A 13,106-nucleotide genomic window follows, 5' to 3' on the forward strand; every position below is an offset into this window, starting at 1 on the left:
GGCAGAGGAGGAGGAGAAATCTGTGCCTTCCCCTAGACTGCTCTTGGCTGGTGGAGCATCTCCTGAGGCAATGGAGGAGGAGGAGGATGCCAGCAGATGCCAGCAGACAAAGGTGGGAGGGGAGAGGTGAGCAGCCAAGCAAGTGACGGGGTCACTGGGGGGGTGGGCTGTCCCAATTTGCCCTCTTAAAAGGTTGGGGGATATGTCACTATTTGGGTTGCAGATTATAATCTGTGTCCCCAACTTCTCAGCTTTCTACAGTGATGCCAGATGGTGGTGCTAGGATGTTGTCTGGGTAGGAAGTTTTGTGAGAGAACAATTGGGCCTGATCCCAGTGCACCAGCTCCAGACTGATGTAGCAACTGGGCCTTGAATGGACTTGCTGTCATCTTGCAGTGGCAGAGTGACTGGTTTGTACCACTTCAGGACTTTCCTCTAGACCAGGCATGTCCAAAGTCCATACAGCTCGGCGTTTGGTTCATTATGGCCCCTGTGGCAGTTTTTTCCCTGGGGTAAAATCAACAACTTCAATCCTAAAAAACACTCAACAACTTCAATCCTTAAAAAAAAGGTTGGGTTAACAACTTTGATTGGGCTTTTGGTTGGCCCTTCAGTTCATCAAAGCTGGCCCTCTTTGAAAAACGTTTGGACACCACTGCTCTAGGCTTTGCCAGTGAATAGCCCCCCACTGTGACCCCTGCCCACAGGTTTGATGGGAAGAAAATGGAAGCCAACATTGATCAAGTGACTCGCACATCGCTCCGTCAGCAGTAGCTGATAAGAGGCCAGCTCAGCCCAGTGGCTGGATCACTCCATCAGTGATCCAGTTTTCTGTTAGAGTGAATTTTGATGGGCTTTTGCTCAGATCAGGCAAGGCTGTCTTTATGTTCTTCTTGTACTGTTAAGCAAAAACAAAATAAAGAGAGAAAATGTCTGTCTGGTAGGAGGGCATGGCATTGATCTCTGTCTACAGTTGGATACTATAGTAATAGACAAATCTGTTGCTGATGACATGCCTTTTGGTTTCATCAGAATATTAAAATCCTGTGCAAAACTGCACCTATGTATAAATTAGGGACACTTATCTCTGAATTATATATGCAGCAGAAGAGGTTGCTGTATTAAAATGAGGCTTTTAAATGAGAATGAGTAAATGAAATACATGGGTAAGTCTGGAATTGAAATAAATACATAAAGATGCAGAGTAGAACGACTGTAATAAATGGTATGTTTATTGTACCAAAGGGAGAAAAAAAGAATATTCCAATTGAATTGTTGTCATTATTTCCTAAAATCTTGAATTGCAAGTCATCATATAGATATTTAATGAATATTTGATAAGGTTTTCAAGACCTCTCTGTTTCGAAGGCATGATTTAATTTCAAGCTGCTCAATAAAAATAGAAAGATAGCTGTTTTAGACGGTTGGGTGACTTCTTTAACCCTTGTACTGCCAGTGATTTGCCAATTGTCTCAAATATCTGAAACATTTAGCTTCCTCTCTTCAGATTCTGCAAAAAGAACACCACAAGTCTTTCATGCAAATGAGAAGAAGCATTCAGTATGGGCACAGAAGAAGAAGAAGAAGAAGAAGAAGAAGAAGAAGAAGAAGAAGAAGAAGAAGAAGAAGAAACTTTAGCATTTTCTCAGTCCCATTCATTTGTGAACAATCTTTCCTCCTGTTCTATTGCAGAGTGGGTGGGGAATAACTCAGCAGTGAAACACGTGCTAGGTTAAATCCCCCCAATTCTTGGTTGTTGCCAATTTGTTCTTTTTGTTTAGTCGTTTAGTCGTGTCCGACTCTTCGTGACCCCATGGACCAGAGCATGCCAGGCACTCCTGTCTTCCACTGCCTCCCGCAGTTTGGTCAAACTCATGCTGGTAGCTTAAAGAACACTGTCCAACCATCTTGTCATCTGTTGTCCCCTTCTCCTTGTGCCCTCCATCTTTCCCAACATCAGGGTCTTTTCCAGGGAGTCTTCTCTTCTCATGAGGTGGCCAAAGTATTGGAGCCTCAGCTTCAGGATCTGTTTTTCCAGTGAGCACTCAGGGCTGATTTCCTTCAGAATGGATCTTCTTGCAGTCCATGGGACTCTCAAGAGTCTCCTCCAGCACCATAATTCAAAAGCATCAATTCTTCAGCGACCAGACTTCTTTATGATCCGGCTCTCACTTCCATACATCACTACTGGGAAAACCACAGCTTTAACAATACGGACCTTTGTAGGCAAGGTGATGTCTCAGATTTTTAAGATGATGCTTCTTAAGATACTGCTGCCAATTACAGAAGCACAATTCTCAATTTGTTCCTTTAGCAATTTCATGACACACTGACACACTTTTGCCATGAAGTTGAAAATATTATGCTGCAAATGTGAATGTCCAGCCATGTACGGTATGTTTACCAGTTAAGGAATTATGTGTGAACTACCTGCAACAATCAGAATCTAAGCATCAGTCTAATCCGCCATCCTATTTTCAGGAGTAGCCTTCAAGTTGCCATTGGGAAGCCCACATAAAGGGTGCGGAGACCCAGCCCATTATGTTCATAGTATTTGTTATTCAGGGATAGGATGCATGTGTCCATAGAGACATGCAAATGGGTTTCCAGAATGGTGTACAGTGTTCTGGATTTAGAATATAGATAAGAGTGAATGCACTCTTTTGGGGCAAAGCAACCCCCCACCCCTTGAAGAAATATTCTTAATAGGGTTATTTGGATCCTTTGTATCAGATTTAATGGGGGGGAGAACTAACACTTTTGATTAGAATGGAAGAAAGAAATCAAAGATGGGATGAACTCACAGTAGATTGGTTGCATTTCTTAAAACATTCTAGTGCATCATATCAAAATATGCAAGTTTGCAGCAGGTTATATTAATAATTTAATTAGAGTATATCAAAAAGAGGAAAATTAGTTTTTATGTAATCCATGTTGTAGTAAGAATGGATCAACTTTTGTTTTTGTGTAGTTTTGATGGTTGCAATTTTTCTTATATTTCTTTATAGTAAAAAAAGAAGAAGGGGAGAATGCTTTTTTGTGCAAATTAATGCTGTTTGGGGAACATAAGTGACAGATCTTCTCAGTGGTGGTCCCATATTTGTGTTCCTCCCTTGAGGGAGTTACAGTTGCCCCTTGTACAGTTCAGGGATTTCTTTATTCATTGCACTAGTCACCCTTTAGCCAAACAGCCTCTCAGAAGGGCTTACATAAACTATTCTAAGGTTGTCCCTGCCTTCAGGCTCACCATCCAAGAAGGCAAGACAGTCAAGGAAATAGGAAATGAAGGGAGGATGGGAAAGCAAGTTCAAGCACAACTGGTCTTAAAGTTACATCCAGTGGCCAGTGATGGTTCTGGTTGTTATCCCTTGAGAAAGAACATCAACTCTTCTCCTTCCCACACCCAGATTAGATCCTGTGACAATATCTAGGCCAGGAGGAGAGGACAGTTATTCCTCAGATAGCTGCCTTCTTAGCTGTTAGAATCCTCATAGCTTTTAAACACCCCTCAAAAAGTCAATAGTTTTGAGTTACTTTCAGCTGCTAATAATAATCAATTTCTGATTATTAAATGGCTATATTATTACTGGTTTTAAATTGCATATTTCCTGATGGTTTCATTGGATTTTTTATTTTTATTTTTTTAAAAATGAACATTGAGCCAGATTGTGGGATATATGTTTTTTAACTGCCATTTAAAATGATGGTGTTTTGCTAAATTGTATTTTGCTGAATATTGTAACTGCTTTTTGCTTGCTCTCCCTGCTCTGCAAGCCATATCGGGAGGGCTTTGCAGCCTGAAAACATTAAAATAAAATAAAATAAATAAACTGCTCAAGCCAGTGCTGTTTTTTTAAAAAATGAAATGCACAAAATGCTTTGGGATCCTGACTGCTTTCGCCTCCTAGACACCAGAGCTTTGTGATCTTCTAAACAATCACAGCTACTGACTTTGGGGATGCTCCAGGGTTGAAATCCCTGTTGCGTTCCCTTCACTTTTAGAAAATGTATCAAATGTGCTCGTGGGCAGCCAGGTGGGAGTTCATGCCTTAACTTTCTGGTGGACTTCTCTGCAGTTTGCGATGATTCTTCTCCTGCCCATTGATTTCCTATCAGAAAGACTTGGCGCAATAACCGTGTGCATATATATAATAAATGATGGCTACCAAAAGGCTGAACGACGCGCGCATTGTGAGCACTCCATGCTACCTGGATTTTTATTGATTGCAAGGGGGCGGGTTGTGCTACAAGGGACAGCAATAAAGCTAAGAAGACAGATGAGATGCATTTTGAATGATGTGAGTAGGCAGCGACAGTCTTGTATATTCATAGTCTTGCCCTGCTGGCATCTGAGACATGCAGAGGGATGAATGAATGGTAGGTTCTCTATGGTGATAGAATGGACTGTACCACACCAGCTGCAGGGGTGATTGGAATTTCTGTGCATTTGGGCAAATAGTGAAATTAACTAATACAGTGGTACCTTGGTTCTCAAACTTAATCCGTTCCGGAAGTCGGTTCCAAAACCAAAGCATTCCAAAACCAAGGGGTGCTTTCCCATAGAAAGTAATGCAAAATGGATTAATCCATTCCAGACAACCCCTAAAACAGCAATTTAACATGGATTTTACTATCTAATGAGACCATTGATCCATAAAATGAAAGCAATAAACAATATAATGCAGTCACACAATCAATCAGTAGCTGAAGTGGGTTCCACACTGTCACAAAAACAAACAAAATAAAGGGCCACAAAAACACAATTTTTTTTTAGCAAAAACAGACAGACCTCAGCGTAACACTCAAAACAGAAGTGTGGCACTCAAAACGGAGCACGTTCGGCTTCCAAAAAAAATTCACAAACTGGAACACTTCCAGGTTTGCAGTGTTTGGGTTCCAAGTTGTTTGAGTACCCAGGCATTTGAGAACCAAGGTACCAGTGTATTTTAGTTAAGGGAAGGTAGAGAAGTCAATATTATGCTTAGCAAAAACTGAATCTAAGAACATAAGAAGAATGCTTTTGAATTAGGTCAAAGGCCCATTTTTTCCAACATCAGGAAATAAAGTCCTTGAAAAATAAACTATACAGTGATACTTGGGGTTACAGATGCTTCAGGTTACAGACTCCGCTAACCCGGAAGGAGTACCTTGGGTTAAGAACTTTTCTTCAGGGTGAGAACAGAAATCGCGCAGCCACAGTGGGAGGCCCCATTAGCTAAAGTGGTGCTTCAGGTTAAGAACAGTTACAGGTTAAGAACGGACTTCCAGAATGAATTAAGTACTTAACCCGAGGTACCACTGTACTTGCTCTTCACTGTGACATCTGTTGAAGGCAAGATTTCTGCATCAGTCTACTTTTAAGGTTTTTAATTTATTATTGTTATAATAACAAAACAAAACTATTAATAAAATGCAGAACTGGTGCTTTTCCCAATGCCATGTGATGTTTGTTCTGCTAATGCAGAGAATCCAGCGTGACAGTACCTACACTTTGGAAATCCCTGCCTATTGATATTAGGTAGGTGGCTTTTGGTGTTGATTCTGCCCTCTGTGAACTTTTTGCCCCTAACAGATTACCTGAGCGAATAGGGGATGGCGAGAAGGTTCCTCACCTGTACTCTGGGACCTGTGTATGTTCTCAGTCCTAGATAAATGATTCCCCCACCTCTATTTTCTGGTAGAAACTGGATTGCAAACATTCCGGCACCCTTGTTTCCCTGACCAGTTGAGCCAATTAGCTCCAGAGGTTGCATAACACCACTAGTCCAGTATACAGTATTGTAGGTTACTGAAAACAGGAATGAGAAGCACTAGGCTAAAGATTTTGTCTGCAACTTTCTTTCATTTCCAGGAATGAGAAGTTTTTAATGTCTGATGCTGTATTGTTTTAAATATTCAGTTGGAAGCCACCCAGAGTGGCTGGGGAAATTTAAAAGACCACTGTAAACAGTTAAAATCGTTGGCAGCTGCCAACCAAATATTAAAAACAATACAGCATCAGACATTAAAAACTTCCCTAAACAGGGCCGAGAAGGCCCTCTGCCTGGTTCCCTGTAACCTCACTTCTTGCAGTGAGGGAACTGCCAGAAGGCCCTCGGTGCTGCACCTCAATGTCCGGGCTGGATGATGGGGGTGGAGACGCTCCTTCAGGTATACAGGACCAAGGCCGTTTAGGGCTTTAAAGGTCAACACCAACACTTTGAATTGTGCTTGGAAACATACTGGGAGTCAATGAAGATCTTTCAGGACCGGTGTTATATGGTCTTGGTGGCCGCTCCCAGTCACCAGTCTAGCTGCTGCATTCTGGATTAGTTGTAGTTTCCGAGTCACCTTCAAAGGCAGCCCCACGTAGAGCGCATTGCAGTAGTCCACGTGGGAGATAACTAGAGCATGCACTTTAGGAAAACAAATGTGTACCATAACAAATATATTAATGAAGTGCGGAGCTGAGGAGGGAATATAACTCACTTCTTATCAAGGTCAAGGTGTGAGTTAGGATTTTTTTAAGAAAAATCTGCCATTGAGATTTTCAAAAAAATCCCATCCCTGCATAGGACTGCACTCTGTTTTTCAGTTATTCAGAAATGCAAACTACTTGGTTTTGGTTTTACTGAGCTGCGTATCACAGCTACTAATCATTGACTTATCATTTCCATCTCTTTCTGTTTCCCCAGCGATGACAATGCAGTTTATCAGCCACCGGTTCCCTGACTACCATGATCCCACCATAGGTAAGTTAAACCATCTTTGTTACACCAGCACTTTGGGCTGTGGAGCAATGAGAAATTGGGCTTCCAACTGCTAAAAAGGTTTCTCATTGATTGCATCCCCTTCATCCAAGTGACTCATTAATTAACCAATTAAATGGAAATACATTTGCATATAAATCGGCACCTGAATATCATTTCCATGTTCGAAATTCTGAAGGGAGCACAAGATTGCCTGCAGCATGCTAAACCAAAGCTACTACATGTGGTTTGAAGAAATGGCTCCCTTTAGGATTTCCTTGTTGTTTAGTACATCATGAACACACTGGAACTAAAATAGCCTTGAAAAATAGGGGAAGGAGGTCGGCCAATTGGTGCCAAAGAAGGATAGAACTTTCTTTATGTATGCGACAACAGCAGCAAGAATACTTATCGCAAGGTATTGGAAGACACAAGATTTACCCACTCTGGAAGAATGGCAGATGAAAGTAATGGACTATATGGAATTGGCGGAAATGACTGGCACAATCCAAGACCAGGGAGAAGAGTTGGTGGAAGAAGAGTTGAAGAAATTTAAAGACTATTTACAGAAACACTGTAAAATTATTGAATGTTAAAATGACGTTGGAATGAAACGAAGTGGTTTTAGTAATAAGGTTAAACAGGAATATGTAAAAATCGATCAAGAAATAAGATAAAACAAAGAGGGTAAGGATTTGTTGAATTAACTATCTGAACTGGAATACAAAAAATGGAGGTGTGAGGAAGTCATGAAAATAAGTAAATGAACTCTAAGATATAGAAAGAGGGATTTATTTTTAATTGTTTTTATTTTTTCTGTAATTTGTATTTTAGTTTTCATTAATTTTGTAACCTTTTTTATTGAAATGTTAATAAATATTATTTTTTTAAAAAAAAAAAATGCTTGCCCTGCATGGGAAAAAAAGAAAAAAGAAAAATAGGAGAAGGGGACCGTGATCATGACCATGTTAGCATATTGGTTCCTAGTGAACTCAACTTTTAGTTGATTAATCTGCTAATGATGCAAATGAAAAGCTAGAGCCCTGGTTGAAATAATTCATGCCCATTGTGTTGGAATTAACTGCACAGTCCCTTTATGTATCAGCAGAAGCATATCTGAGCTCCCTTGCACCCTTCAAAGCCAGGAGAGACCATGGACCAGAAACTTTAAAAGCTTGCTTTTCAACACCTTTTGTGCTCCACACCAGTGAATGGATTCTTCCGCAAAGGCACCCAGGGGAGCCTGCGTACATCAGCCAACTGTCCAGGGCAGTAGAGGAGCAGCTCAGGGTGCGTGTTAGTGGATGGGCTCCTAGTCACTCTGAGCCAAAGTGGAAAGACACAATTTTTGTGTACCTCCCAGGCCTGCGTCCTTGGCAAGGACAAATTTAGCCAACCCCTGGGTATGCTGCTGTGTGTGACTCAGACTCCATGCTCTTCCTTCTCAGCATAGACCTTCTCTTAGGGTCCTGCCAGGGAGCTGAATATAACCAGGGAGCTGAATATAACCCAGTTAAGTAAAGCATTTTGTTACCAACACCTGTTTACAGCCTGAATATTGCATAGGTTCAACAGGCAAGGTTCCCAATGTGAACTTTGTAAAACCTTCAAAAATTCAAAATGGCAGTTACTTGGCCAGGGATTTCGGGAAATGCCTAACAGTAAGATTAGCTTTCAGCTTGGTGTTTCAAAATCCAGCATTTTTGTGTTCAGCAAGGGGAGGCAGGCATTTTAGGCCTGTGGGCACATTTGGATTGTTGAGCAAGTCCCATTGGCACCACCTGCTCTCGCAATTTCTCTCCCTCTTCCCCTCAGATTTGCTCCCCCTCAAACAGAAAAAGAGCTAGAGCACACCCCTGCAAACACTTCACATGTCCTAAGGACCTAAAGTCAGATCTAGAAGAAGCCTTGAAAAACACATAGGGCTTAAAAAGGAAGTTGGAAAGAGCGACACTCTTGCCACTGTTGGTTTCTGCTTCCTTCACTGTGCAGCGAAAGTGCTTGTCACGAGACAGGTGTTTACATTCCACAGTCAATTGCTGTTGGAGTTTCTCACGGGAAAGGAGACTGGATGTGACGTACACTGGTTTCCTGTTTTTCACTGTTCACACACTGTTCTCTCCGTGCTTTAGAGGAGAGAGGATGCTTTCTCTGCTCCGGCAGAGGCAAGATGTTTTTCTGTAATCTACCAGCTTTGAAGTGTAAATAAAGTAATATAGAGTATGTGGCACGTACTCCTCATCATTCCGCTGTGCTTGGGACACTGCAATTCAACAGCCACTTCCTTCTTCAGCTCTATGTACTTTTCAAAGGAGAACAGGGTAACCACGCTCACCACCTCATGCATGACCCAAGAGGCAATGGTGTGGTGTGTCAGAGATTTTGTCAGCACCAGGGGAAGACCTCAAGTACACCACTGTGCTTATGGGCTCCTTGAGGGCAACCTCTGATATACTGTATTTTTTGCTCTATAAGACTCACTTTTTCCCTCCTAAAAAGTAAGGGGAAATGTGTGTGCATCTTATGGAGCGAATGCAGGCTGTGCAGCTATCCCAGGAGCCAGAACAGCAAGAGGGATTGCTGCTTTCACTGTGCAGCGATCAGAATTCAGAATATATTTTTTTTATTGTTTTCCTCCTCCAAAAACTAGGTGCGTCTTGTGGTCTGGTGCGTCTTATAGAGCGAACAATACGGTACCTACTAAGTGTGAACTGGTAGCAAAAAGGATGAAACTTCTGTATACAGACCAGCTCATAGTTTGACCAACAGAAACACTGCAAGTCATTCATGAAATGGATTGGAATAGTCCTTCTCTGAGTATCTGAATCTCTTATTAAAGCCTGTTGATGGCTGTGGCAAAAACATTTTTTATTTAAAGCTTGGTCAAGGTACTCTTTGATAGCAAGTGGGGAGGAAGCTTATAGTTTTTCATGTAAACAATCTAGATCCTACACCTAAGAAAGCTCAATTCTCCAGCCTGTGTGTAATGTCTACACTGAGAATTTAACTTTCATTCCACAACAGAAACTGTTTTTCTTTCTTTTATAAGTCATTAATTTATTCAGGCCAGGAGTTGTTGAGAGCACCAGAGCCCCATCCCCAAGCTTCCAAATATATATTTGCAAGCATAATAAGGACTAGAAACCTGCTTGTTTGTTATGATTCTCAGGAAGATGGATCCTGTGCTATTTGCCATATTGTGTCACCTTTCCCGCTCTGTACTCCTCTAGAAATGTGATACGTCTTTCAGCCTCCCCCACAATGCTATCAAGGAAAGGCCAGAACAAATTGTAACCCTGTGTCTTTTGAGTCCTCTGAATTATTGGTTTGCAATTGCCGCTGCAACAGCATTCTGTGGCAACAGCAACATAGGATGTCACTGTCCGTCAGACCCTTTTGCTTGATCCCAAAGATGGTGGGCATTGTTATAAATTCCTAGTATCACCTTTAAAAGGGAAGAGTGAGTAATGACCCCAGAGGTACCCTTCTGGATGTCCACAGGGCACATTCATCACTTTGGATTAACATTGCTGAGCATTCAGTGCTGACAGATGGCTGAGAGCAAACATTTATCTGGCTATAAAAGGAGATGGCTTTAAGAGAATGAAAGACAGAAGTTTGCTGCACTCCGTTTTCTTTGAGCTTTAACCATTTCCTCATCTTTCACACTTCAGATCTGCAGGAAAGAAAGGCCCATTGGGAACAGAGCTCCCAGACAACTGGTGGGGTGTCGGGTGGAGATTTTGCTTTTGACAGAAAAGTAGAGAGGATCAGACAACCCCCTTAAGCTAGTTTGGGGCTCAGGACCGCCACAATGCCTCAAGGATACCTCTCTCCATATGAACCTACCTGGATCCTGTGGACATCCTCTGAGGCCCTTCTTCATGTGCCCACTCCATGAGGGGTCTGGAGGGTGGCAACATGAGAATTGGCCTTATCTGTGGTGGCTCCCCATTTGTGGAACGCTCTCACCAGAGAGGCTTGCTTGTCACCTTCATTATACACCTTTAGGTGCCAGGCAAAATCGTTCTGCTACAACCAGGCCTTGGGCTGATTAACATCCTATAACATTTCAAATGTGTTTGTGGGATGGGGTGAGAGGAAGGGAGTTGTTGCTTGTGGTGGTTGTTATGTATTTTGTGCTTTTATCTTGTATTTTTATGTTGTGAACTGCCTTGAGCTCTACGGATGAAGGGCAGTATACAAATTTTAATAATAATAATAATAATAATAATAATAATAATAATACTGAAAATGTTTAGTTAATTGGTTAGCACAGAGTTTAAAACTTAGATTAAAACATCATTGGGGCAGCATTCATGATGCAAAGGCCTCTTCATGTAAAATCATTTTAACCTGACATCTAAATTTTGGCAAGGATGTTGACTGTTGTTCCATAAAGTTGGGTCCACTAGGCTGGAGTCACAACTCTCATTGACACAAGTAATGCTTCTGGGCCATGGAGGACCAGTATTAGATCTTCCCCAGATGATCTTAGTGATCAGCTTGGGACAAACAGGGCAAGGTGGTCTTTAAGATACCCTGGGCCTAAGTTGTACAGCAGCTTAGACACTGGTACAAGAACCATCAACATGACCCAGTATCAAATGAGAAGCCAGTGCAGGTTATTTAACACTACTGGTGGTTGTTCCCATCACCAGTCTAGCCATGGCATTCTGCAGTAACTGAAGCTTCCAGACCAGGCCCTAGGGCAGCCCCACATAACGTGTATTTCAGTAGTCCAGGCTATGCATGAGTTAATGTGATCAGGTTGTCCCTGTCAAGGAGCTGTTGTTTACTTTAGGTGACTACATGAATTTGTCCTGGGGTTAACCTCTGTGTTTGCTTCCAGATTCTGGGCTCTGCCTGCAAGTGTTCCAAATATTCCTAAACTCTGCTTCTAGGCTCATAGCAAATTGCTGAAAAATCCTCCAGTTCCACCCCTAGATCTGATATAGGGCTCAGACTGTCCATCCCAGCATCTGCCCAGATACCAGAATTTTGTATGAGACGACAGCCTAATCTTAAAGTGTTTTCCCCACAAAGAAGAAATATGTTGACTTCTGTACATTTATTTTAGCATATTTTTTCAGATCAGTGTATTTTCTAAAAGCAATTCAGATTGGTGGTGTTTATTTATTTTTAGTTTTGCATTGCCAAAAACATGACTAATGCTCCCATCTACTGGTCCCCAGTTGCCCGCCTGCCTGTCTGCCTGTCTCTCAAATATAACCATTGAGCCAACTCTCTGTAGCAAAACATCCGAAATTTGGGATCACAGACAAAAATCTGTGATTGGAATTATGCAAAGCAGGCTCATTTGCATAAGCTTCCTTTGCATGTTCTCTCCAATTTTGCGTGGGGTTTTGAATACTGCATTAGGGTTTATTTGCATAAATTCGGAAAAGATTGCTGCAACTCATGTAACAGTCTGAGCCACTCTTGGAGATTAGGGGTATCTATTAACCTATGTGCACCAACTCTCTCTATCTACCAATGACAGGTCCAGTTTTTCTTATGCCTATCCCTGAGTCCTAGCCATGCCTACTCAGAAGTTAGTCCTGTTGCGTTCCATAGGTGATTCTGAAGTAAAGCGAGATTGCCTTACCCATCGGTGAAGGGCAATCAAATCAAGTTTTAATTATAATAATAATAATTATTAACATATGCCCACTCAAACACTTCAGTTTGAAGAACTGTCATCGTTTCAGGTGCCACATAATAATATGTCTTCCACATTAGTAAGAAATAGATATTTTAGCGTGGCAGCACATGCATACCCAGACGTTTAGAAAGTCGATGCGAGTTTCAGTCTGCTTTTAGTCTATTGCAGGGGTAGGCAAACTTTTCCGCTGGAGGGCCAGATCGCCCTTACCCTGCTGGCTTCTGGAGCCATGGCGGTGGGGAGGAGGCATCTGTGGCTTCCTATTGGCCGTGGCTGCAATCTGGAAGTCCTATCCTGCAGCCAATAGGAAGCCATCGCTGCCCGCTCAGTCAGTCCCCGTGCAGAGCTAAAGCGGCACACCATATCCATCCTGTGAAACGTAGTTTGCCAACCCCTTGTCTATTGTTATTTTAACTATCTGAAAGTCTTAAATTATTGTTAATTTTTCTTATTGTCAATTATATTATTTTATCTTATTTGTAAGCTGCTTTGAGGGTCTTTTTTAACAATCAAATGATGTCTAAAAGTTGTGAAATGAAAAAAAATTGGGGGGCGGGGGGGGGAGAACAATGTATTTCTTGTTACAGATAGGTAGCCGTGTTGGTCTGCCATAGTCAAAACAAAATTAAAAAATTCCTTCCAGTAGCACCTTAAAGACCAACTAAGTTAGTTCTTGGTATGAGCTTTCGTGTGCATGCACACTTCTTCAGATA

At 41.8% G+C, this 13,106-nt stretch overlaps 1 protein-coding gene across 2 annotated transcripts in view; it reads left to right on the forward strand.

Moving 5' to 3' along the window:
- Positions 1-13,106, forward strand: part of RIT2 (Ras like without CAAX 2) — a 272,454-nt gene that overhangs the window by 63,857 nt on the left and 195,491 nt on the right. For both annotated transcript variants that reach the window (XM_079995109.1, XM_079995108.1), the window contains exon 2: positions 6,675-6,731. In XM_079995109.1, the coding sequence (XP_079851235.1) occupies positions 6,675-6,731 (57 nt within the window). The remainder of the gene's footprint in view (positions 1-6,674; positions 6,732-13,106) is intronic.

Source organism: Podarcis cretensis (assembly GCF_951804945.1).
Source record: "Podarcis cretensis genome assembly, chromosome: 11".
In the NCBI taxonomy this organism is placed as follows: Eukaryota; Metazoa; Chordata; class Lepidosauria; order Squamata; family Lacertidae; genus Podarcis; species Podarcis cretensis.